Source organism: Tachyglossus aculeatus, chromosome 24 (assembly GCF_015852505.1).
Source record: "Tachyglossus aculeatus isolate mTacAcu1 chromosome 24, mTacAcu1.pri, whole genome shotgun sequence".
Taxonomy (NCBI): Eukaryota; Metazoa; Chordata; class Mammalia; order Monotremata; family Tachyglossidae; genus Tachyglossus; species Tachyglossus aculeatus.
The window spans coordinates 19,399,556-19,424,212 of NC_052089.1; the positions used below are offsets into that span (position 1 = coordinate 19,399,556).

General features: G+C 38.8%; 1 protein-coding gene across 2 annotated transcripts in view; it reads left to right on the forward strand.

Annotated features, from left to right (window-relative positions):
* The window catches only part of ROBO1 (roundabout guidance receptor 1), an 829,371-nt gene that overhangs the window by 87,464 nt on the left and 717,250 nt on the right, over positions 1-24,657 (forward strand). Inside the window, exons 1-2 of one of the 2 annotated variants that reach the window (XM_038766033.1) lie at positions 2,182-2,266; positions 16,932-17,072. In XM_038766033.1, the coding sequence (XP_038621961.1) occupies positions 16,985-17,072 (88 nt within the window). In that variant the 5' untranslated portion in view covers positions 2,182-2,266; positions 16,932-16,984. Of the gene's footprint in view, positions 1-2,181; positions 2,267-16,931; positions 17,073-24,657 lie in introns of those variants that run through there. The other variant, XM_038766034.1, reaches the window with a different exon arrangement.

Consider the following 24,657-nt stretch of genomic DNA (forward strand, 5'->3'; position numbering starts at 1 on the left):
TTCCTTTTAAAATAAAACCAGTTTATGTTGACATGGCTCAGGTGTTACCTAATTAGATGACATTGATTGTGATCAGCTGTAACTGCTTTGGCTCTTTTTATCCCAAGCTCTGTGGGTTAGTGGACAGAGTGGAGGCTTGGGAGTCAGAGGATGTGGCTTCTAATCTTGCCTCTGCCACTTGTCTGCTATGTGACCTTGGGTAAGTCACTTCACTTCTCTGTGCCTCAGTTACCTCATCCGTAAAATGGGGATTAAAAGTGTGAGTCCCATGTAGGACAACCTGATTACCCTGTATCTACCCCAGTGCTTGGAACATAGTAAGTGCTGAACAGATACCATTATTATTATTATTATTTCTTCACTTTTTAAGGTGTTCAGCATTCCTAGTAACTTTCACCCTGCTCTTTTAAACCTAGTAGTGGTAATTGGGGTGAATGCCTTCCCAGACTGAGCCCCTTCCCTCCTCTCCCCCTCGTCCCCCTCCCCATCCCCCCCATCTTACCTCCTTCCCTTCCCCACAGCACCTGTATATATGGATATATGTTTGTACATAGTTATTACTCTATTTTACTTGTACATATCTATTCTATTTATTTTATTTTGTTAGTCTGTTTGGTTTCGTTCCCTGTCTCCCCCTTTTAGACTGTGAGCCCACTGTTGGGTAGGGACTGTCTCTATATGTTGCCAACTTGTTCTTCCCAAGTGCTTAGTACAGTGCTCTGCACATAGTAAGCGCTCAATAAATACGATTGATGATTTATTTATTTATTTATTTATTTTACTTGTACATATCTATTCTATTTATTTTGTTAGTATGTTTGGTTTTGTTCTCTGTCTCCCCCTTTTAGACTGGGAGCCCACTGTTGGGTAGGGACTGTCTCTCTAGGTTGCCAATTTGTACTTCCCAAGCGCTTACTACAGTGCTCTGCACATAGTAAGCGCTCAATAAATACGATTGATGATGATGAATGGGAATTGTGCAATTGCTGTTTGCCCCTTGAGACCTTGAAAACAACCCCTTTTTTCTTGGAAGTGTGAATGGTGGCTGGGATCAGAAAGCAGTGCCCACAAAGCTTGTTGGGTTTTTTTAATGTGCCCAAGTGAGAACTGCTGCAGTAGCCTCCCATTACAGAGCTCTTTGCAGCAGCCATCACACAGTTGTGGAGCAGAAGACTGACGCATTTATAGTGTGATCAACAGAATTTGTTCCATCTTGAGGTACTAGATGAGACCTGCCCCTAGCCATGTAGCTGGAACCTCACTCAGATCAATTAATCCATCACTCACTTGTATTAGTTAACCTAGAGAGAAGTAACATGGTCTAGTGGATAGAGAAGGGGCCTGGAGTCAGAAGGACCTGGGTTCTAATTCTGGTCCTGCCATGTTTCTGCTGTGTGACCTTGGGCAAGTCACTTCACTTGTATATATGTATATATGGTTGTACATATTTATTACTCTATTTATTTTATTTTGTTGGTATGTTTGGTTCTGTTCTCCGTCTCCCCCTTTTAGACTGTGAGCCCACTGTTGGGTAGGGACTGTCTCTATGTGTTGCCAATTTGTACTTCCCAAGTGCTTAGTACAGTGCTCTGCACATAGTAAGCGCTCAATAAATACGATTGATTGATTGATTGATTCACTTCACTGTGCCTCAGTTCCCTCATCTATAAAATGGGGATTGAGACTGTGGGTCCTATGCAGAACAAGGACTGTGTCAAACCTGATTATCTTATATCTACCCTAGCACTTAGAACAGGGCCTGGCATATAATGATAATAACACAGTTACAATTATTATCATTATAACCACTTACTGTGTGTAGAGGACTATAGTAAGTGCATGGTAGAGTACAATACATTAGAGGTGGTAGACCCAATTTCTGACCTCAGAGCTTAAAATCTCACGGGGGAGACAGACACCAAAATAAATTACAGATAGGGGAGGGTGCATTTAGTACAAACTGTGTAGCAAAGGGGAAATCGTCCAAGAGGGTACAGAGAAGAGGCCAGTGGGTTAATCCAGCTGTAGATAATTGGGAGTTGGACTCGTTTTAAGCAAGTGGTTTCACAGCTGTAGCATATGATGATCAAGCCAACACGTGAAAATACGTAAGAGCAGGCAGAACATTCAGTGGAAGAATCTTGGGCCTTCAGACGTGCTCTGGAAACCAATTGCAGCAGCTTTGGAATACCCTACCTGGAGAGCTTGAAGGTTCATCCTGCCTCAGCAGAGGAAAGCAGCCCTGGGGGAGGCAGGTTAGCAGCTGGTAAGAGCTTTAGAAAAATGGTAAAGTGATTTTTAAAATGTACTTTAAGTGGAACAAGTCACAAACTAAAGTATTTTTAAGAGGCCACTTACTCTAAATGGCAGCCCCTAGGCATGCTTTGTTCAATAAGCTGAAAGCCCTGTTCAGATGTTCATAGACAAACTCCAGGCAATCAAGATTTCATTGTAAAATATAATGCAAGGTGCAGAATCTTTGCTTTGGTCAGAGTAAGTCCATACTTTGCTGTCAGGGTAATTTTTCTATAAAACTATTTAGGCTATTTTTCCCCATTCCTAAAGAACCTCTAGTTGTAGCCCATCCATTCCTGCATCAAACAGAAACTCCTTACCTTAGGTTTTCAAGAACTCTATTACCTAGTCCCTTTCTACCTTATATCTTGCTGCCAGCCCCTCACATCCTGCTTTTGGCCTGGAATGTCCTCCCCCTTCAACAGTCTATCATATTTTTTGAGTGTTTACTCTGTGCCGCACGCTGTACTTAAGTTCTTGAGAGTACAACATAATAGAATTGTTGATGGTGTTCCCTGCTCACAGCAGATCACTCTCCCCACCTTCAAAGCCTTGCTGAAAATACATCTCCATGAGCCCTTCCCTAAACCACTTCTCCTCCCACTTCACTGCACTTGGATTTGCATCCTTTATTCACCCCTCCTCAGCCCCATATCACTTCCGTACAGATCCTTAAATAATGTATATTAATGTCTGCGTCCCCTTCTAGTACATAAGCTTATTGTGCATAGGGAATGTATCTACCCACTCTGTAATATTGTACTCTCCCACTGCTTAGTACAGTGCTCTGCACACAGTAAGTGCTCAAAATATATGGGTTATGGGGTGGTTTCAATAATTTTCGGGGTTAAAATATTAGATGCAACTTCATCTCACTTTGGGGAAGAGGTGACATTTCAGGGAATTTTTCAGTAGAGGAGATAAAATGCTTGACAGGTGGAGATTAAGGTTGTGGTAAGATTACAGAGCAGTGTGAAACCAATTAATCAAGATTGGAGTAACGTAGTTAAAAGAGATTTGAAACAGAGGGTGGATAAGGTAACATAAGGAAGAATAATCAAGTTTTCATGCCCTGTAGGCATTGTATAAGAAGGCAGGACAGTTAAAATGCTTTAGGATTTGGTTCTAACTCATAAGGAGTTAGCAATGCAGGGGAAGGAAGTACCATACAAAAGACTTTTCACAGTACTGGTAAATGCAAAGTTGAAATGGGCTTTAATACCACTGTTTGTCAGTCAAAATATTTTGAAGGGAGGGAAGGTAGCTTTGCAGCATTATCTTAAAGTGAGAGAGAACTAAAAACCATCATTAAAATTAAATAGTATACAATTGCAAGCAGAATGTTACATTGGGGAATGGCCATACATGTTTGTAACAGTAATAACTGAAAACTAAACTGTTCCAACAGATTTGTATCCTCCCCTGACCAGTTAGAGCTCTCTACAGTTTAGAGTTTTCAGGGTTTTCTTAATGTAAAGAGTGAGAGGTCCTTTCAGTTCTCTGCATAAGGGGAGTATCCAGAGTTATTGGCAGGAAGGAGGAGAGAGGTTTCTGGAATTCTAGTGGGTTGGTAGTCCAGTTAGGTACCTAGGCCCAGATCTTTTCCTGCTGTCAGTAGCTGAATGAAAAGGGCCTCAGCTCCCCAGTGAAAGAAGAAGCAACCCCTGCTTCCATCAGGCTTCCCGGTTAGCTGGTCAACACCCAGGAGGCTGAGGGGAAATTATGATGCATCATGGAGGAGAAAAGCCCTTCTGAACAGGTGGGAAATGTTCCTTAGAACTGTCACAATCAGTTCAGTAATAGGTGTTAGTGTGGACATATTTGCAAGGTGTAATTCTATATACTGTGTATATTGTATGTATATATGTTTGTGGTCAGGCAAGTATATGTGTTATCGGTTTCATGCTATAAATAACTTTGTAGACTATGGGGAAAATGAGGAGGAGTAGCTTAGTGGAGTTTATATGTTAAAAGCCTTCCAGAGAGTTTGGAAGTAATAGGTGACATGTTATAAACGTTTGATTATTCATGTTTTCTTAAGTTAACTGTATATTCTATAAAGCAATCCTCCATTTTCTAGATCTAATCTTGATATTTCCCAGACCAGATTTATCTAGAGAAGTGAAGTAGGAAATTACCAGGATAAGCAAATTCAGCTTTTTGTGGGAAAGGACTGTGTACACTGACTCTCGTTGAATTGTACTCTCCCAAGCACTTAGCTCGCTGCACTGCTCAAAGTAAGTGCTCAATAATAATAGTAATAATCATAATAATAGTAATAGGTGTTAGTGTGGACATATTTGCAAGGTGTAATTCTATATACTGTGTATATTGTATATATGTTTGTGGTCAGGCAAGTATATGTGTTATCGGTTTCATGCTATAAATAACTTTGTAGAATATGGGGAAAATGAGGAGGAGCTGCTAAGTAGGGTTTGTATGTTAAAAGCCTTCCAGAGAGTTTGGAAATTCTTCACTAGGCAGTATCATCTAATAATTATTTTAATCCGATTTACTCTTTCCCTGTCTTTAGTTTTTTCATTTTCAAATCATTCCTCATTATTAGAAATCAATTCTGGCAAATGTCCCAGCCTTGGAATAGGCATAATTAGGAATTGTATACGTGTACCTAAGGAAAATGGAGTCCCAGCAACCTCAGTATGGTCTAGTTAGAAAATGTAGTTTGCACTCTGAATTTTTAAAACAGTAGACTAAGGAAAAGTAATACGTGTCACTCTTGTGTCTTGGCATAGAACATCCTTATCTCAGTTTTTCAACTGATTTTTATGTTGCAATAGCAATCTTTTTTCCAATATTCTATTTTCTCCAGAGTTGCTTTATGCATTATATTATCTAAATAAATGAAATAAATGCACAATCCAACTGGCTTTTCCTCTTGATGGCCTTGGGGAACCTCATCATTCCCTGAAGCCTTCTTTCTGGCCCAGCTGTGTGGCTCTGAAATCGCTTGGTTGGTAATTAGGTATTTATCAGATTGTTGCTGAAAAAGGATGAGGCAGTTATCTGACAGATTTATCTTTGAAAATTGAATCCCCCTTTTCTGGATCTGCTGAGGACATTCAAAAGAACTGTGAATGTTTTAAAGCTAAAATGCCTTTGAAAAACCCTTGCCTTTATTTAAACAGAAGAGTCCAAATGTAATCAGAGGAAGTTTTTTTTAACCTCCCTGCTCTGCCTTTTGTATATGAATCCTCCAGGGATAAGCCTTTCTTTTCATGTATTCATCTGTAAATATTGAAATTACCTTAGATGTTTCATCTTTTACAGCAAGTTAATATGCTTCTTAAAGTATTGTCATTAATACAACTTCTTAAAATGGTCTGCTTTTTGCCCAATATCATCTTAAAGGTTTAACCAAATGCAGAGTGTGGTAATTGCCAGTATTTACTGTTATACCTATAGTATCTTCATGAGGGTATTTCCAGTTCAGTGTTAGGTTTTTCCAAAAACCAAAACAGATATTAGAAGCATACTAATTAGGATGTGTTGTCAGTAAGCTGAGAGAGGATTTCTGATCTATAGTGGATTCCAGTTGGAAAAAAACTAAAGTGTAATGATGGCTAAAGGAAATGAAATCAGTCATTTTCTGTCTTAATTTGCAATACGTATTCACCAGAGGGATACTGTCAATTACATCCCACTGGAGCAGAGTCCATGATGATTTTACAAAACATCAGCTTATTTGTGTGTGTGACAACTAATGTTTATTATTATTTCAGACTAGTTTATGAAGTAAAAGTAAATGAAACATGATTGGAAAGTAATTTGATTCATAATAGGAGTAAGGATCATTTTCCTCCTAACCTTCTCTGTCTGTCATAGCATATCCTCTCAATTGCATGAACCCCTAAATTGACTAAAAATCTTACTGGTATGTGCAAAACACACCTCCTTTAAAAAAAGGTTCACAAAGGTTGTATTTTTTCTAATCTGGCATATTAATTGAATTGGAAAAAAGATAAAATCAGTTTTGATTTTCTTCATAAGAAGTTCCAAGTGTTTAGTGGTAAACTTACCATGTTCTGGTATTTGGTTTCATCACTACCCTCATGTATGTAGTGTTGGAAATATGAAGCCAGGGAAAAATTTACTCTTTTATTCTTCAATATATTCACTTCTAAGTTTTGTTGGCAATTGATTTAATTTAAATTGTGGTTACCAAAGTGAAAAAAGTCATGATAGCTTGATTTTCAGTTGAACTGGAACAATGAAAATGAATTATCCTTATAATACATCATGACATGGATATTCTTTACTGTGTGCCTATGTCTCCACACATGGCATTGGGTTTGTGGTTGATTCCTTAAGTTACAAGCAGATGAGAAGCAATGTGACTTGATAGAACATGGGGCTGGGAGTTGTAAGGAAATGGGTTCTAATCCTGGCTCCATCACATGTTTACTCTGTGACCTTGGCAAGTCACTTAGCTTCTCTGATCCTCCTTTACCTGATTTGTAAAGTGGGGATTGAGATTGTGAGTGCCATGTGGGACCATTACCTTGTATCTATCCCAGCCCTTAGAATAGTGGTTGGCACATAGTCAGCGCTTAACAAGTACCATAATTGTTGTTAAGATGATTCCCAATTTTTTTTTTTTACATATGGTATTAACTATTCTGTACTTGAATTAAAAAAATATGGGGACATTCTTCTGGGCCTGCTATCAACTTTTAAGTAAATCTTTCTTATCAAAGGAGTGCTCATTTTAGAGCAGGGCAGAATGATAGTGTTCATTTCTGTGTTGTTACTTGAAAGATAATATTGCACCAGAAAAAAAGCCCACAAGTGCATTCACTTTAAAATCAGTATAGCAGGATATCATATATTCTCCTTATTTTCTTTCGAATAATGAATTGAAAAACAAAGTAATTGAAAGTCGAGTGGAAGATTGAGCTGCTTTCATCTGGTTTTGACATTGCGTTTTGAAAATTGTTGTGATTTTGGGTTTGGGTATACCTAAGCCACTTTTCTCAACAAATACTGTTATTCTTTAGCTCTCTGTAAGCATCATCAAAAAATACCTTTGAAGTATATATTGCTTTCCCATCAAAAATAATGTGCTGATTAGGAAATATTGTATTTTCTCCCATCCTGAATTATTTATTAATGTTTCTACATTACAAGATCATCTATTTGTTTAGTAGACTGTTAAATAACAAGGGTTTAGCAGAGATTAAAAACAAAACTGGGGCCCCAGTCAAAAAAAAACAAATAGAAGTTTGTATTTTTATATTAAGGAAAATACAAAACTATTAAGTAATTACTCTTATTGCTGCTCAGGAAACAAAGCTAAAGAATAGCACACAAAGTTTGGTGTGGAAAAATTGATTTGTGTTTTTCCATGTTGACTGCAGTTTTTCTTTCCCCAAAGGATTTGTGCAGTTTAATTTGCCATTGATTCCTTAATGATTATAGTTGCAGTAAAGAAATTAGTCTTGATCTTCATCACGCTGTGTTGATAGGACATTATGCTTATCTTTTACCATATCTGCTGCTCTGCCATTTTGATCACATGGTCTAGCCTGTGGTTGTGAAATATCCTTTTGTAATAGTGATTTCATATAGTGGTTCAAATCATTTATTTATTCATTTTGGAGTTGTAGTATTCAGAGGACGATAGAACTCAAAAGGGAAGCTTCCATTAAACAGTTGATAATATACTTAGGTCATTACGCTGGGAGAGTACCATTAGCCCGTATTAGGTAGTATTCATCATCATCATCATCAATCGTATTTATTGAGCGCTTACTGTGTGCAGAGCACTGTACTAAGTGCTTGGGAAGTACAAATTGGCAACATATAGAGACAGTCCCTACCCAACAGTGGGCTCACAGTCTAAAAGGGGGGAGACTATGGGTCAAGCTGAGGTAATAATAATAATGATGATATTTATTAAGTGCTTACTAGTATTTTTTCAAGTGGCACAATGTCAGCCCTGTGCCTCTTGTTACTTTGGTCACAGGTGAGTTGTGAACATAAAGTTCTTGTGGGCACTTTGCCATCTGCTACACCACTGATTTCCTACTTCCTGCCTTCACTGTCCCAGTGGGAACATGACAGGCAGGGACAACAGTGAGTGTGAGTGATCTTGTACAAACCACTGACACTATAATCAATTCCTCTTTGCAGGTTTTGGATCCTAAAATAAAATGACTGGATTGAGGCTTTTCATTTTTAACAGGAGGCTTCATCAGTGCATAAAAATGCTAGTGCCTAGAGAAGAGAAAACTAATTTGGTATTGACTCTTGGATAAGATGATAGTAAGTTTGTCCCAGTCCAGGTTGCTATGAGGATTGATGGAGGATGTAAAGCTTAATTCAAGAAATTAGTACACTGCTTTGCACATAGTGCTTAATACCATTGATTAATTTTTCAGTCAGTCAGGCAACTGCATTTACTGAGTGCTTACTGTGGGCAGAGCACTGTACTAAGCACTTGAGAGACTAAAATGCAACAATAAAAATAGATACATTCCCTGACCCCAACGAGCTTACACTAGGACCAAGCTCCTCCATTGCATATTTTCTTTAAATATGCACAGCTCAGCTCACCCTTTGCTCCCCCATGTTTCCATTCTTGAGGAGAATGTCTAATTATCTTCATGGAAAATTACATAAAAGAATGCAGACACACAAAGAATAGGTCAAAGTCCTTGTTCAGTATAGACTTAATGTTTTTATAGGGGATAATGTATACATTTCACTTGAAAATCAAACTTTATAAGCTATTGATTCTTCAAATATGCTTGTAGTTTTCCCCATCAATTAGTTACTCCCTAGTGGGAACAATTCTAGACTGTAAACTTAATATGGGCAGGGAATATGTTCACTAATTGTTGTATTGTACTCTCCCAAGCACTTAGTACAATGCTTTGCACATAGTAAGTGCTCAATGAATGCCACTGATAGGGGGAAGAGAACCAAGCATCCTGCTTTTTCCTTCACAGAACAAATTTTCGGTATATTTTTATGAGCTTCTTGGTGGCTTAGTAAAAGGTTCTGTAAGAACAGATTCCATAAGAAAGAAAAGATAAATTGTTAATCAGCTCTCCTTTTTTTATTGTTGAAGTCCTGCTATATTTCAACCTCTGATCACAGGAAAATACATTTATAAGGATGCTTCACAGATATCCCAGCAGTGTTGGAGTTCAAGATTGATAGGAGAAGCCTCAGACATAAAGCTTTCTAATTTAGACTTAAGAAAGCATAGCCCAGAACTAGAGAGCAGTTATCTGAAGCTTCCAGGCCTGTCTGAAAATTACATCTGATCGAAACTAAGAGGTCAGCAGATTCAGACCACCACAGATGACTTGATGGCAAATGTATAAACAAGTCTGAAGAGAAGGACAGATTGTGATTACTCAAGACTTTCTCTCCCAAATAGTAGAGGTTTTAAATTGGTTCCAAACTTGCCTGGAAATCAAATCCAAAATGATTACATGAAGAAACCCGAGGTGGAATAGCTTGCTTTTTAGGAAGAATTCACACTGTAAAGCTGTAGCATTGGGAACTTGTTTTCTAGTAAACTCTGGAAGGATTTCAGTCATTCATAGTTATTGAGCACTTATTGTATGCAGAGCACTGAACACTTGGAAGAGAACAGTGTAACAGACGAAGCCCCCGGCCCACAAAGAGCTTCATATGTCACTCTGACCTTTTGTTGCCAAAGATGCAGTTTTCAAATTTCAAATGCTTTTTACTGGTCAGTATTTTAAAACATATACCTAAATACCACCATGTGATGGTTAATGAGATTTAGTATAACAGTATTTAACTAGTCAAGTACATAGAAACAGTGAAGAAATCTAGCCTGGCTCAGTTGGCTATGGACTATTTTCCATCACTCTGTGTAGTCTGTGGAATCATGATGCTTTCTGCCTCCCTCTTTTGCTTTCTGCCTCCCTCTTTTGCTTTCTGCCTCCCTCTTTTGCTTTCTGCCTCCCTCTTTTGCTTTCTGCCTCCCTCTTTTGCTTTCTGCCTCCCTCTTTTGCTTTCTGCCTCCCTCTTTTGCTTTCTGCCTCCCTCTTTTGCTTTCTGCCTCCCTCTTTTGCTTTCTGCCTCCCTCTTTTGCTTTCTGCCTCCCTCTTTTGCTTTCTGCCTCCCTCTTTTGCTTTCTGCCTCCCTCTTTTGCTTTCTGCCTCCCTCTTTCGCTTTCTGCCTCCCTCTTTTGCTTTCTGCCTCCCTCTTTTGCTTTCTGCCTCCCTCTTTTGCTTTCTGCCTCCCTCTTTTGCTTTCTGCCTCCCTCTTTTGCTTTCTGCCTCCCTCTTTCCCTTTCTGCCTCCCTCTTTCCCTTTCTGCCTCCCTCTTTCCCTTTCTGCCTCCCTCTTTCCCTTTCTGCCTCCCTCTTTCCCTTTCTGCCTCCCTCTTTCCCTTTCTGCCTCCCTCTTTCCCTTTCTGCCTCCCTCTTTCCCTTTCTGCCTCCCTCTTTTGCTTTCTGCCTCCCTCTTTCCCTTTCTGCCTCCCTCTTTCCCTTTCTGCCTCCCTCTTTCCCTTTCTGCCTCCCTCTTTCCCTTTCTGCCTCCCTCTTTCCCTTTCTGCCTCCCTCTTTCCCTTTCTGCCTCCCTCTTTCCCTTTCTGCCTCCCTCTTTTTCCCTTTCTGCCTCCCTCTTTTTCCCTTTCTGCCTCCCTCTTTTTCCCTTTCTGCCTCCCTCTTTTTCCCTTTCTGCCTCCCTCTTTTTCCCTTTCTGCCTCCCTCTTTTTCCCTTTCTGCCTCCCTCTCCTCAGCTGTTGTCTACCCTCTAGAACTGCTTCTGCTGCTGTGCTGATTTCAGTCATGCTACAAGTAATTTTCTATATTTCTCTTTTGGAAATTACTCAGTCCCCTTTGTTTCTTCTCTTGCACCCTGCTGTGGATCACGTGATTACTTGTTAGAATCTTCACAAAAGGTTTTTCCAAGGTAGAGAGTAGAATTGAAACTCAAAGCAGTCAATTTTGCTACTTTTTATAAGCGTTCTTAAAGATAGAAATTATTCGCTACTATGTATTAAAATAATTACATGTTTGATTGATCTTTCCTACCTTTTACCCTTTGTCTTGGACTGCAGGGTGACTATTTACAATTCTATCAAGGCACTGCTTGATAGGCACTGCTAGAGCTCACCCTCCTACACAGAGCTGTTAGGAAAAATGGGAAGATAGCTGCTGATAATATTTTGTTTTCACTAGGAAGATCCATTTCTAATCCCACGTCTTCCTCTGGCCTGCTGTGTGACTTTGGACAAATTGCCAAATCTTTCTGGGCATTGGTTTCCTTATGGTAAAATGGATTGTGACCCTAAGGTGGAACAGGTGCTGTACCTGATCTCATAACCTTGTATCTAATGAAGTGCTTAGCACATACTAAGTTCTTAGAATCCTAATTATTATTTTGATGTTTCTTTGCCTTCTATTAGCTTATTCATTCATTCATTCAATCATATTTATTGAGCGCATACTGTGTGCAGAGCACTGTACTAAGAGCTTGGGAAGTACAAGTTGGCAACATATAGAGGTGGTCCCTACCCAGCAGCGGGCTCACAGTCTAGAAGGGGGAGACAGACAACAAAAAACAAAACATATTAACAAAATAAAATAAATAGAATAAATATGTACAAGTAAAATAGAGTAATATGTACAAACATATATACATATATGCAGGTGCTGTGGGGAGGGGAAGGAGGTAAGACAGGGGAGGGGGAGGAGGGGGAGAGGAAGGAGGGGGCTCAGTCTGGGAAGGCCTCCTGGAGGAGGTGAGCTCTCAGTAGGGCTTTGAAGGGAGGAAGAGAACTAGCTTGGATGTGCGGAGGGAGGGCATTCTAGGCCGGGGGAGGACATGGGCGGGACAGGTAAGAACGAGGCACAGTGAGGAGGTTAGCGGTTAACTGTTAGGTTAACTGTTGCACTGTATTCTCCCAAGTGCTTAGTAAGGTGCTCTGCATATAGTAAACGCTCAAAAAAAATGATTGACTTATCCACGTAGTGCTTGTTCTTTGACCATGTTTGATCTGTCTGTATAAAAATTTTGAAAGATACTCATATTAATTTGTAGTGCTTACGAAAACCAACCTCTGCAGTTGGCAACCATGCTCCTCAGTTCCCTGACCTCAGTTCTGCTATCATTAGGAGTTTGACCATTCTCACAAGCAGGCTCTGCCAATAGGGAGCTATGGAAACCATAGTCATTATATTAGCTGTAGTATTTGTAGAGAAGCAGCATGGCTCAGTGGAAAAAGCATGGGCTTTGGAGTCAGAGGTCATAGGTTCAAATCCCCGCTCTGCCAATTGTCAGCCTGTGTGAATTTGGGCAAGTCACTCAACTTCTCTGTGCCTCAGTGACCTTGCAGGGTGCTGGTAGCACAGGTGCATACTGGATCTAGAAGAGGCATAAATGTGAACAAAAGGAATGAGAATCAATGAAGTTAGGAATTTAGATAGCAAGCTATGTGATACATAAAAGAAACTCATCACCCTATTTGCCTAAATCCTGTCCCCTAATTTTCCCATTACCGTTGTGTCACCATCCTCTGTGTTCTCAGACTTTACAACCTTGATGTCATCTTTGACTCCTCTAATTTCCTCCTATATTCAATTTGTTTATACGTTTTGCCCAAATGTCCTCAATATTTCACAGATATTCCTTCTTTTGCTCCACCCTATCCATTCTCCTGACAAAAGGATTCATAGTGTACCAGGTAGAAAACTTAATAGCTGGATTCTTGGTCTAAAGGTCTAAAAGTCTCTCCTACTTTAGAGACACTTTACTTGTAGCTGCAGCCTGTTTAGGAAAACACCTTACTCCCTTCTTCAAAACAAAAAATCTCCTTTAGCTACAACTATCACTTTAAATAAAACAAAAACTCTAGTCATCAGCTTTTAGGCTCTCCATCAGTTGGCTTCCTCTTACCTGTCTGCTCTCTTGTTTGGTTGCCCCATATTCAGAGCTAATGCTTGGAAAATAAAATGGCTTAAAACCTTTCCAGGGAGATAGAATGAGAATTAATTACAGGTAGCAGGGAAGTCACTGACTATTAAGATAAGCACATATGTATGGAAGGGGTGATATATTGTACTCTCCCAATTGCTTAGTTCTGTGCTCTGCACACAGTAAGCACTTAGTAAATATGATTTAATGTGCTATACACATAGTCCTCAAATATGATTGAGTGTATAAGTACCTAAGAGGATTTACACTCCAATTCTCAGGTGAAGCTGTAGAAAGGTTAAATAGGGTGGGGAGATGGAGGAGATGTAATTTGAGTGGCGTTTTGAAGATGAGGAGCAATGTGTCCTAGTGGAAGAAGTATAGGCTTGGAAGTCAAAGGACCTTGGTTCTAATCCCAATTCTGCCATTTACCTGCTGTGTGTGACCTTGGACAAGTTACTTCTCTGTGCCTCAATTTCCTCCCCTGCAAAATGGGGATTTAATAACTGTTCTCCCCCCTACTTAGATGGTGAGCCTTTGTGGGACCCGATAATCTTGTATCTACCCCAGCCCTGAATGCAGTGCTTGGCCCACAGGAAGTGTTTAACAAATACTATTGTTATTATTATGATTATTATTAAAAAGGTAGTGTCTATCAGACATGAAGGGGAAGGAAACTTCAGGCAGCAGGGAGGGAATGAACTAAGGGTCAACTGAAGGAAGAGAGAGCAAGGAACAGGCAGAAGTTTGGGGTTACAAGGGAGAAGCAAAGATAAGTAATGGTGAAAGAGCCGATCACATACTTTAAAGCTGATTGTCAGGAGTTTCTGTTTGATCCCAGCTCCGCAGGTTGTCAGCTGTATGACTTTGGGCAAGTCACTTAACTTCTCTGGGCCTCAGTTACCTCATCTGTAAAATGGGGATTAAGACTGTGAGCCCCCCGTGGGACAACCTGATCACTTTGTAACCTCCCCAGTGCTTAGAACAGTCCTTTGCACATAGTAAGTGCTTAATAAATGCCATTATTTTGTTATTATCATGTACTTAGGGATTTCTGCTCCTCCCAAGAAAATCTCTGAACTGTTTTCAGTCAACATTCCTGCCTTCAGTCAGTTGCTTTCACCGTCCCTCCTTTCAATTTTTAATTTTTACCAAAAATCACTTAAACAGTTACATAATAAGTAAATTATATTATCCTTCAAAATTATCCATACCACCTTATGATCCAGTTGAATGGCAAGTTTGTAAATAAGGGTGAAGTAACCTAATATTATAATGTGAAGTACTAGTCATCCCTCTATATATTTTTTTTTTTTTAGATTTGTAGATTCCTCAGGGACTGTGCCTATTAGTTCTTCTGCATGTAAACAGCTAGCACATGACACTGACAACAGTTTTCTCTACACAAGTGCTAGGTAAATGTTGCCAATTTTATTCCTTTAAAATATATTTATGAATTCTTGTTCTCTGAAGGGACATAATACAGTGGATTTAATAAACTGGCAAACCCAACAAAAAATACGTGCTCAAAAGCAATCATCTTATTATTCTGTTATGTTTCCCATTTTCAAGATAACGTGATGGTAGTTAACCTTATGTCAGGTGGTCCTTGCCCCTGACCCGCTCCCCGACTCCCCACCCTGGGCTCTCTCTCCCCCAAACCCCCCAACTTCCTGACCCCGTAGCTTCCCTGGAGGAGGCAAGCAGGCCAAGGTGCGCTCCACAGTCTAGCCTAATGCCCTCCTGCTGCAGGCTGAGCTGGCTGCCCCACCACCATCTCGGGTCCAGGGGTTTTAGGCTCCCCCTGGGCTCCTCCTGCTCTTGTGAGACTCTCCCTGAGATCTGAAGGGCAGATGGGGTTCCTTGCCCCCCCCCCCCCAAGACCCCCAGGTCTCAGGGGGTGGGAATGTGAGGATGTCCAGTTCTTCCCTCAGCTCCTGAGCAAAACTTTAAGTGTCTTCACCAGGCATATTCACTTAATTGAGACTGTTCATTTTATTCCTGTCTTGAAGACAAATCCTGTGCGTTAGAGTTAGCTAAAAAAAAAACTCAGCAGGTTTTCACAATGTACAGGTTAGAAAAAAGAACCAGGTCTCCTCAAAATGGTTTCGAGTCTTTAACCTTTAAAAAGATTCCATGGAGTAAAAACCATAATTGTTTAAACCTGGTTTTATGTTTTCAAAGGGGTTTCAGCTCCCCTTGATGCTTCTAGGGAGGCCCTAACCTGTTCTTTATAGTAGGGTTTTAGAGAGCTTTCTGTTAGTATATTTGAAGGGATAGGAGAGGTAAAAGGGCAAGTCAGATTATAGATTTGTCCCAAGTCTTATTCAGTGAAGTACTAGCATACAGTCTGCTAGCTTAGCTTCAGACCTCGGGAGGTGAAGTCTTTTAGATCCATTTTAAGTGTTCTCCGCTGGTTTCTTTCCTCTTCATCTCAAGCAGCCCTAGCTAGATGCCCAATTCTCTCTCCTCCTTCCTTCATAGAAAGTTGATTAGTCCACAATGGGCTTTATATTCTTACATTCTCCCTCTGCTCTGGACCCTGGGAACAATTGGCTATTAGGAGCGGTTGGTTGAGGCCTACTGATGTTGTAGAGATTCTCTGTAGCACTTAGGCAGGCCCAGTTGGTTTTAGGATGATCCTCACATCTGTTCCCAATATCACCTCCCCTTTCTGTTTTCTTTCCATAATCTTGCCATCACTGCTGCTCCAGGTGAAAGGTAGTATCTTGTATCTACCCCAGCCCTGAATGCAGTGCTTGGCCCACAGGAAGTGTTTGGGTAGGGACTGTCTCTATATGTTGCCAACTTGTATTTCCCAAGCGCTTAGTACAGTGCTCTGCACACAGTAAGCGCTCAATAAATACGATTGATGATAATGATGATATTATCACTGTGTTATTGCCAGTCTCGGGGAGAGAAGGTATTGGAGGTGGGCATTGTGCACAGTCCAGGGAGACTGGGAAGAGGTGAATTTGGGCCTGCGTGGGTGAGATGAGGCCGAATTTAGATTTTGGTATGTTGGATAGCGGAAGGGCAGGCACCCACCATATCTGAAGAAAATCTCTTTGTTTTGGCACTCAGACCATCTTCAAGTAGTAAAGGCTTGAAAAGATCCAGTATAGGCTTCATTTCCTGAAATTATTATAGGGTTATCAAAATGGAATGGTAAGCTTGTCAGGGCCTCTGGGAAGTCATGTAATCCGTCCGTCATTTCTTCAAAAGGAGAATATTTTAAAACCCTCTCAAAGAAGAGTTCCTTCTTAGTTTTATAGATCTTTGGAAGTTTTCATACTTTCCCTCCAGGAACCCATAACAGTTTTTAACAACTCTGACTCGATTGCAGAATACTATGTATATAAAGAAAGCTGAAAAGCATTTGAGAAGAGAGGAAAACTAACCAATTATAATGATGTTCCATTTGGGATAACTCGTTTTAATATGAATTAAAGTACATTTGGAAATGCTTGTATTCTTGTATAATCAGTGCTTTGGTCAGTATCTCCTGAGAAAAATGTGGTTTATTAATTTTAAAATCAGTTGTGACCTTTGTTAAGCTGCAGCAGTGTTTTAAAAGCTATAGAGTTTTTAGACTTTTCCTCCTGCAAATTAAAAATTGTAGTTATTGCATCATTCCCTGCTTTACTTCTTCACCCTAAGTGTTAGTTTGGGCACATCATAAAGCTTTATTTGTTTTCCTTACCTGTCTTTTAGATAACCTCTACAGAAGATCTGCTGACCTGGTGTAATGCAAGGACGGAACAAACATGAAATGGAAATGTTTTCCCTTTTTCGTCACGGTAGCAGTACTTGGCCTGTCCAGACTTGCTGTGTTTCAGGCACAGCTCATTCCAGGTAGGTGCATGCGTGTTCACATGACCGTGGTTTTGATGATTCATTTTCTTCTTGTTTTATGTTTTGTTATATATGAATTGCTTAATTTTCTTTGTAACTGATTTTGTGTCTGTGTGAATGGTTTTATGAGTGTGTATGTTGTTTCTAGATTCAGTAAATACTTTTCGTTTTGAAACATTTTGCTACTTCATTCCTGAAGGTGCCTGGAGAAATAGCACAGTGACTAGGGAAATAACGTACCTATAAATGAATGGACTAGTGTTATGTAAATATAGTAAGAAGAAGTGAATGTTTAATTCAAAGTGAATAGCAAACAGGAGCTTATCAACACTGAAGGTGAAGGAATATCAAAAAAATTGAGAACTTGAAATTGATTGAAAAATTCAGGGTAGTAGCATTAATTACATTGTAATATGTTTGTGTAATACTATTATTACTACTTTATTGTTGCCACTAAAATTTTAATTGCTTTTGTGGGAGAGAACTGTTCCTCAGAAGTTTTCTTGTAGCAAACACCTTATTAATATTCCTATGAGTCACAGGGATGGAAAAGTGGTTCTATATTATGACAGCTTGCCACTTTTTTATCTATATACTCCACCACTGTGTAGTATAATAGAATATAGGCTGGCAGCTAGTATATTGAAAGCACATCTCTATGATAAAGCTTTGAAAAGCCACATTCTAATAAATAGCTAAATTGGAGCATCTACAATCCTTGTACATCAGCATATTTACTGTTAAATGAGAAAAGTGCTCTCGTTTTGGGTTATAAGAACAAGAAATGGCTCATGATAGGACTTTAATGATAAAGCACACTTCAAAACACAAGTGCTTATGGGGAAAAATCATGATACCCTCCTAGCCAGTGATTTTGATTGCGTCCTGAATTCTGTAAATTAAATCCAATCCTGTCTCATCAAATCTCTTCTTTTCAGTGAAGTGGTAATAATGCATGTTAACTAATAAGTTTTTGTGTGTGCAGAGAACACTCTTTAGTGTCGTGTAAGATTACTATATGAGAAACAATGTAATTCGGAAGTTGCAGCATTCATATTATAATATGTATGTTCATTGAAGGCACTAGACCTACCATAATTTAGTGCCTAAAGGACTGCTTATCATAGAGGAATACAAATTGGACAACTTGATAGAACTCAAATGATGGCTGGTTTTTCACTGACTTATTCTGTTAAAACCAATTTTTTTTGACATCTTTCCATTCCCAGCTGATCCCTAAGATTCACAATTTTGCCAAAGATAGCAAAGGTTTTTGAATTGCCCTTCTCAGGTTAATGGAGAAGGAAGCATAGTTGCCCCAACACTTCTTAATGTACATTTCTGTAATAGATTAAATTGTATAACCACTCAGTATTAATATTTACGCTCTTGCTGTTTCTCTTTTGTTTGCATGTGTACTCCCCACTTCTCCCAATAACAACAACAAAAATTATAACCTTTCATGGCCATAAACAGGAACTTGAGTTTCCTGGAATTTATTGTGAGTTCAGTGCCATTTAAAGACTTTGATCAAAGGTAATTAAAAATGCATTAAACACTAACTTTTTGCTAAGGTATCTTTCCTAATTGGGTGTAGAGGTGTTAGTTTGTTAACCATTTTATTAATGCTCAAGAAGGTTATTGGGGCAGGAAGAAGAAATGAGTGATTAGGTTCTTAAAATGGTAAGTGGATGAATCTAATTGGAAGTGAGGGAGATGTTTAATCTCTTAGTCAAGATAGAATGCTTGATTTTTAAATTTTTTAGCAAAATATTTTAGATGTTTCCCTTGTAACTTCAAGAGTGTCTTTAAAGTTCAAATAGTAAATTAAGAAGTAAATGGTAATTTTGTTTTTTGGCCATCGGGAATGGATCATTCAGATTTTGAACATAAGTACACAGTGTTCAGTCATATTGAGCACTTACTGTTTGCAGAGCACTGTACTAAGCACTTGGGAAGAACAGTGTTCAAAATTTTAAGGAAATACTCTGAGTCTAGGTGAATAATTGAAGAGAATTTGGGAATTGGCTATCTTAGTATGAGCAAATGCACACAATTATATGGGCTACACCCATTTATCAGCACCTAAAGGCATGAGTATTGCTGTTGAGAATTTCTTTGGTATAAAGGTGATAGATGAAAGAAATCCAGTTGTAACCTTTCTTGAATTGAGTTCATTACTTTATCATTTCCCTTCTTCGCTTTTCCCCGAAACCTCTCCCACCATCCTTAAAAATGTCTGCTCTTCTTCCACTGACAGATCTAGTAAAGTAGATTCTTCACAGTTTTTTTGACATGTGTTATTAGGGAAGAGGCTTAGCAAACTAGGAAGACCTAGTCAAGAAGTTAAGATATGCGCATTGCTCAAAAGGTTCATAAGGATAAGGATAAGGATTTGTGAGCACCAGACAATTGTCCTTTTTAAATGAACCCAGAGAAAACAGCGAGAAGAATTGTTGACCTTGGGATGGGATGGCCGTGCACCCTATGTATAAAAGTTTTTAATTGGGTTGGACAAACAGAATTTAATTGTATTAAAAATGTGTGGGTTACTGTCGGGGTGTTTTGTGGTTTACACCATCCATATTTGAATAGGAAATAAGATGCCTTGAAAGTGGATTGCCATGTCTAAACTCTCCTTTCAGAAAGTTCAATCTCCAGACTCAGAAATGATCCCAAAGCAATTTACCTGTCAAAGGCATCTACTTCTGTCTTGAATGAGGAACACCCACAGAGCCCAACTCATTTCCACAACTGTCACCATTTTATAAGCATTGGTACAATGTAGTCAGGGTCTTAGTCTGCTAAACTGTTGAAAAGAGTCGTACTGCTTTTCCTACCAAGTGAGTCTTAAAATAGAATCACAGGTGGCTTTTTTTTTGTCCTTTCCTCATTATTTTCAACCTATGTCCCAGGCCTGAACCGACAGGTTACTTTACTGAATCAGGTATCCTAGGGTGCCTGTCTGGGCTGGCAAGGGGCCAAAGTTGTGATTATTACTAAAGATCAAATTAAGAAAAATATTTATTTTCTCCTCAAGGTATAGTTCTTCTTTTTGAATCTTAACATCTAAATGTATTTCTTTTGTTGTCTTCATTTTATTTCGAAATTGAAATGTCTTTAAAGTGGGAAAGTGATGTTACATAAGGGAATTTGCTGCTATGACCTGCACTTTGTGCATAAACAATTTTTAGCAAAACCCCTTCTCTGCTTCAGTGACTGTCATTGCCTAGCACAATAAAAGAGCAATTAACTATGCCCTTTGGAACCAAACTTGTAGGTAATTAAAATGTCTTTAAAATTCATTTAAATCTAGCAAAGACAGAAATCGTTTGTAGACGTGGTAATCACGTCACTTCAATTATTAAAATTAAGCAGTATAAGCTACCTCGAAGTATTTTTTAATTTTGATTAAAAAGCAGAGCCTATATTTCCCCTTTCATTTGTATGTCAGCTTTAAAATGGTCTGTACACTCTAAGCAAGGCATTTATAGAGATTTATACCACGCTGGAAATGGGATTGTGTTTTAGGACAAAAAATATGGCTTTGAAGATCTAATTTTGATGACAAGACCAATGTTCTGAAATGTATTCTATCATTTAAGTATTTTTATCTATCCTAGCTGCTACCTCCTTTGCATATACATTCCACCAGGAAATGTTGCCTTCCACCTTTATTAAAATCACTGCCGAGCCTTTCATCTTGTCATTACATCTTTGCTCTAATTCACATGTAAAATATATGCAGTTTCACAGTGGTTGTCTCTAGAGCCTCACTAGCTCTCTGCCATGCCACACCTTTATTTAGTCTGTTTGTGATAAGAAACTCTGAAAGTTCTCAATCTTTTTTAATACTTCAAACTCTTGATTCAACAGTTGTCAGTCAGTTTATCAAAGAGAAATGTGTATTCATTGCAGTAGTGATCTATTTCACAGTATGCATTTTCGTATGAGGAATTTGAGCAAAGAGACTATTAAATGATTAGGACTTTTATATAAAGTACATAGGAGTAATTTTTAAATTTTAGATTGGCTAAAAAATCATGTCTCAATTTTTAAGACAGACAATAGACTGATCTGTTTCCTTCTTGAAAGTATCTGAACCATTTTGAGATGAGCAGGAAAAATGCCTACAAAGTTTGTGTGTGTATATATAATAGTAAATGTAATAGTCTTGTTATTTATATTTAAGACCCTCTGTCTGACAGTGTTTTCTTGCCCTACCTTTTGTCAGCAAATCTAATGCACAGGTCGAAATTGACTCACTACCTGACCTCATCTTCCCCTTCTTCAGACCTTGGCATACAGAAGAAATATCCTAGACAAAGCCGAAAGTGGTCTGTGTTTGACCTAGATTAGTTCCAAACAATTCGTGTTAAATTTCAAAGAGCAGTGTAAATGAAAGTGTTAAATATTAAAGAAGAAATATCATATAATGTGCTTTGGGTTATTAATATTTGACTGCGTAGTTTGGAAATTAATGTCCTTAAAATTTAGCAGTATTGAATCTAGATATTAAATGATACTCTTTTTCTTTTTAATGGTATTTGTTCAGTGCCTTCTACGTGTCAAACACTGTTCTAAGCACTGGGGTAGATACAAGTTAATTAGGTTGGTCAAATGGGGCTCACAGTGTAAGTAGAAGGGAGACACGAGAGCTGAGGCACTGAAAAGTTAAATGACTTGTCCAAGGTCACACAGCAAGTAATTGGCAGAGTAAGACTTAGAATCCAGATCCTTGGACTCCCAAGCCTATGATCCATGCTGATTCTCTTAGTTTTGGGACTCCTCAGTCAATCAGTTGTACTTATTGAGACTCCTCAGTCAATCAGTTGTACTTACTGAGCAACCTACTGTGTGAAGAGCACTTTAGTAAGCAATTGATAGTGTGATATAACAGTTGCTAGATTCATTCAATGCCTACAGTAAATTTACAGTCTAGGTTGTGGATATGTACATATATGCTGTAGGACTGGGTAAAGGACAAATAAAAGGTGCAAATCCAAGTGCAAGGTGATGCAGAAGGGAGTGGAAGAAGAGAAAATGAAGATTTAGGGAAGGCCTCTTGGAGGAGTTGTGCTTTTAAAAAGGCTTTGAGAGTAATCGACTGTTGGATATGAAGAGGTAGGGTATTCCAAGAAAAAAGCAGAAAGTGGGTCCGCAGAGGAGACAGAGGCACAATGAGTAGGCCAGCCTTAGAGAAGTGAAGTATGCGGGCTGGATTGTAGTAAGTAAGCAGGGAGGTAAGGTAGTAGGGGTCAAGGTGATTGCGTGCTGTAAACCTATAGTAAGGCGTTTCTGTTGGATGCAGAGGTGGATGGACAACAGTTGGAGATTCTTTAGGAGAATGGAAGCATGAACTGAATGGTTTTGTAGAAAAATTGGTGTGGCAGAGTGAAGTATGGACTGAAATAGACTTCTGATCTTAAATCCTGTAGTACTTTTTGGTAAAAATCTTATGTGTTATTTATTTTCCTCACACTTTTTGATCATCTTTTTAAGTTAATGAACTTGAGCATTGAATATTGCTGTTAGGGAAAAGCATTATTCTGGAATTGTTTTTCAAATTGGTGTCAAGTTCACCTTTATAGAAGGCAAGGAAAATATAACAAAGCTTATTACTGATAAAGAGAAGTGAGAAATTGTAAGGTCAAATTTGGGGACAGTGATAAAACAGCCAGTCACATTTTATAAAGAATAATTATTTGGTTGTGCGCTCTTTGTGTCTATGGCAAATTATAAATAGGGAACCTTTTCATGCTCGTTGTTACTGCCTATCTTTATCTTGCTTAATCCCCAAAGAGAGTTGAGTGTTCCTAAATAAGACAGTTTTCAAAATAAATGAGTAATGGGAAATAAAAGCTATTTTCCCAGTGGACGCCAGAATTGGGAGTGCCATTGCAATTGTTTAGCAGTGTGCAACAGATTGCTAAACACAGTAAGCGCTCAATAAATATGATTGAATGAATGAACAGACCTATAAAACTGTTAGGTGAACCAAGTGAAGATGACCTATATAACAAACTGCAGGGAGAACTTAGTAGACAGAATGTAATTATCCAACCTGGAATTTGTCCAGGAACCTGGGGTTAGTATCCTTTTTTCCTACAAAAAGGTTCTTAAATGTTCATTGGCCACCAGTGGTCCTACCCCTCCTTCAGCCATACTTAAAAGGCTGTGTACAATTCCCTATTATGACACAATGACTTCATTTAAGGACTGAATCAGAGAGGTGGTTATTTTCATTCCATCTGTTTAGAATTCATCTAGAAATCCTAAATGAGTATTGTAGAAGTAGAAAGGGGTACACTTATGAATTAAAGCACTTTGGACAGGATGGTTAGATTAAATCTATGATATTTATTGAGCACTTACCATGTGCAGAGCCCTGTACTAAATACTTGGGAGAGTGCAACCTACCAATAGATTTGTCTACCATATCTCTCATATTTTTCTCTCCTGAGCTTTCAGTAGTGTTCTGCACACAGTAAATTACAGATTGATTACAACAGAGGTGGTATACATGTTCCCTCTCTGCAAGGAGCCTAGAGTCTAAAGGGAGAATCAGGCACTAAAATAATGGACAAGTAGGCAAGTCCTCTGGGGCTGAGTGAGGGTGGAGTGAATATCAAATATTTTAAGGGTACAGATCCACATGCATAGGTGAAGCAGAAGAAAAGAGTAGGGTAAATGAGAGCTTAGTAGGGGAAGATCTCTTGGAGGAGATGTGATTCCATCTATGACCCCCTCACTAATGTCCTCCCTCTGTCCTGTACCTCTCTCCCCCTGCATTTCTGACAGACCACAACTCTTCCCACCTTCAAAGCCTTATAAAAATCACATCTCCTCCAAAAGAATTAAAGGGCCCTTATTGTAGAATTGTAATTATTCTGTTGAGTTTTCTGTTATTGCATAAATATAGGACACTGTCATTTTTTTCTTAAGAAAAAGTTCTGAACAGATGGTTTCATTTATTTTTTTTCAGTAATCTCCATGTCCTGTTTCTGATTAACATATCTTGGAGTACTATAATTTATTTTACATAAGTCTACATCAAATGTCATTTGACATTTTTAGGGTGAAATAGCCTCTTTCAAAACCAAATGCATTAATCATTAATTCCTACATAGATTAGTTTTTTGCACATTTATCCTGCCTCTTATATAGTTATTAATGATGAGCTTGTTATCTATCTATATATATGTATATATATATGCTTATCTGCTCTCTAATGCTTTGAGCCACCATTCCATCTTTTAAGTGTCAACTTTTCCCAGTGAATATTATGCATAGTCCTTAAATTATATAATACAAAAGATTATCTCTAGCATTTTTGTGATTATGAAAAATGTGAATGTCAAGCTGCTGGAGGGTACCAAAGCAGGGTGTCCTGGAAGCCAGAATAACTGGATTCTCATCTCAGCCATGCCACTTATCTGCTGTGTGACCTTGGTCAAGTCATATGACTTCTATGTACCTCAGTTCCTTCATCCGCAACATGGGATTCAGTGCTTGTTTTCTACTTAGACTATGAGCCTTATGTGGGACCTGATTATCTTGTGTGTATCCCAGTGCTTAGCACCCA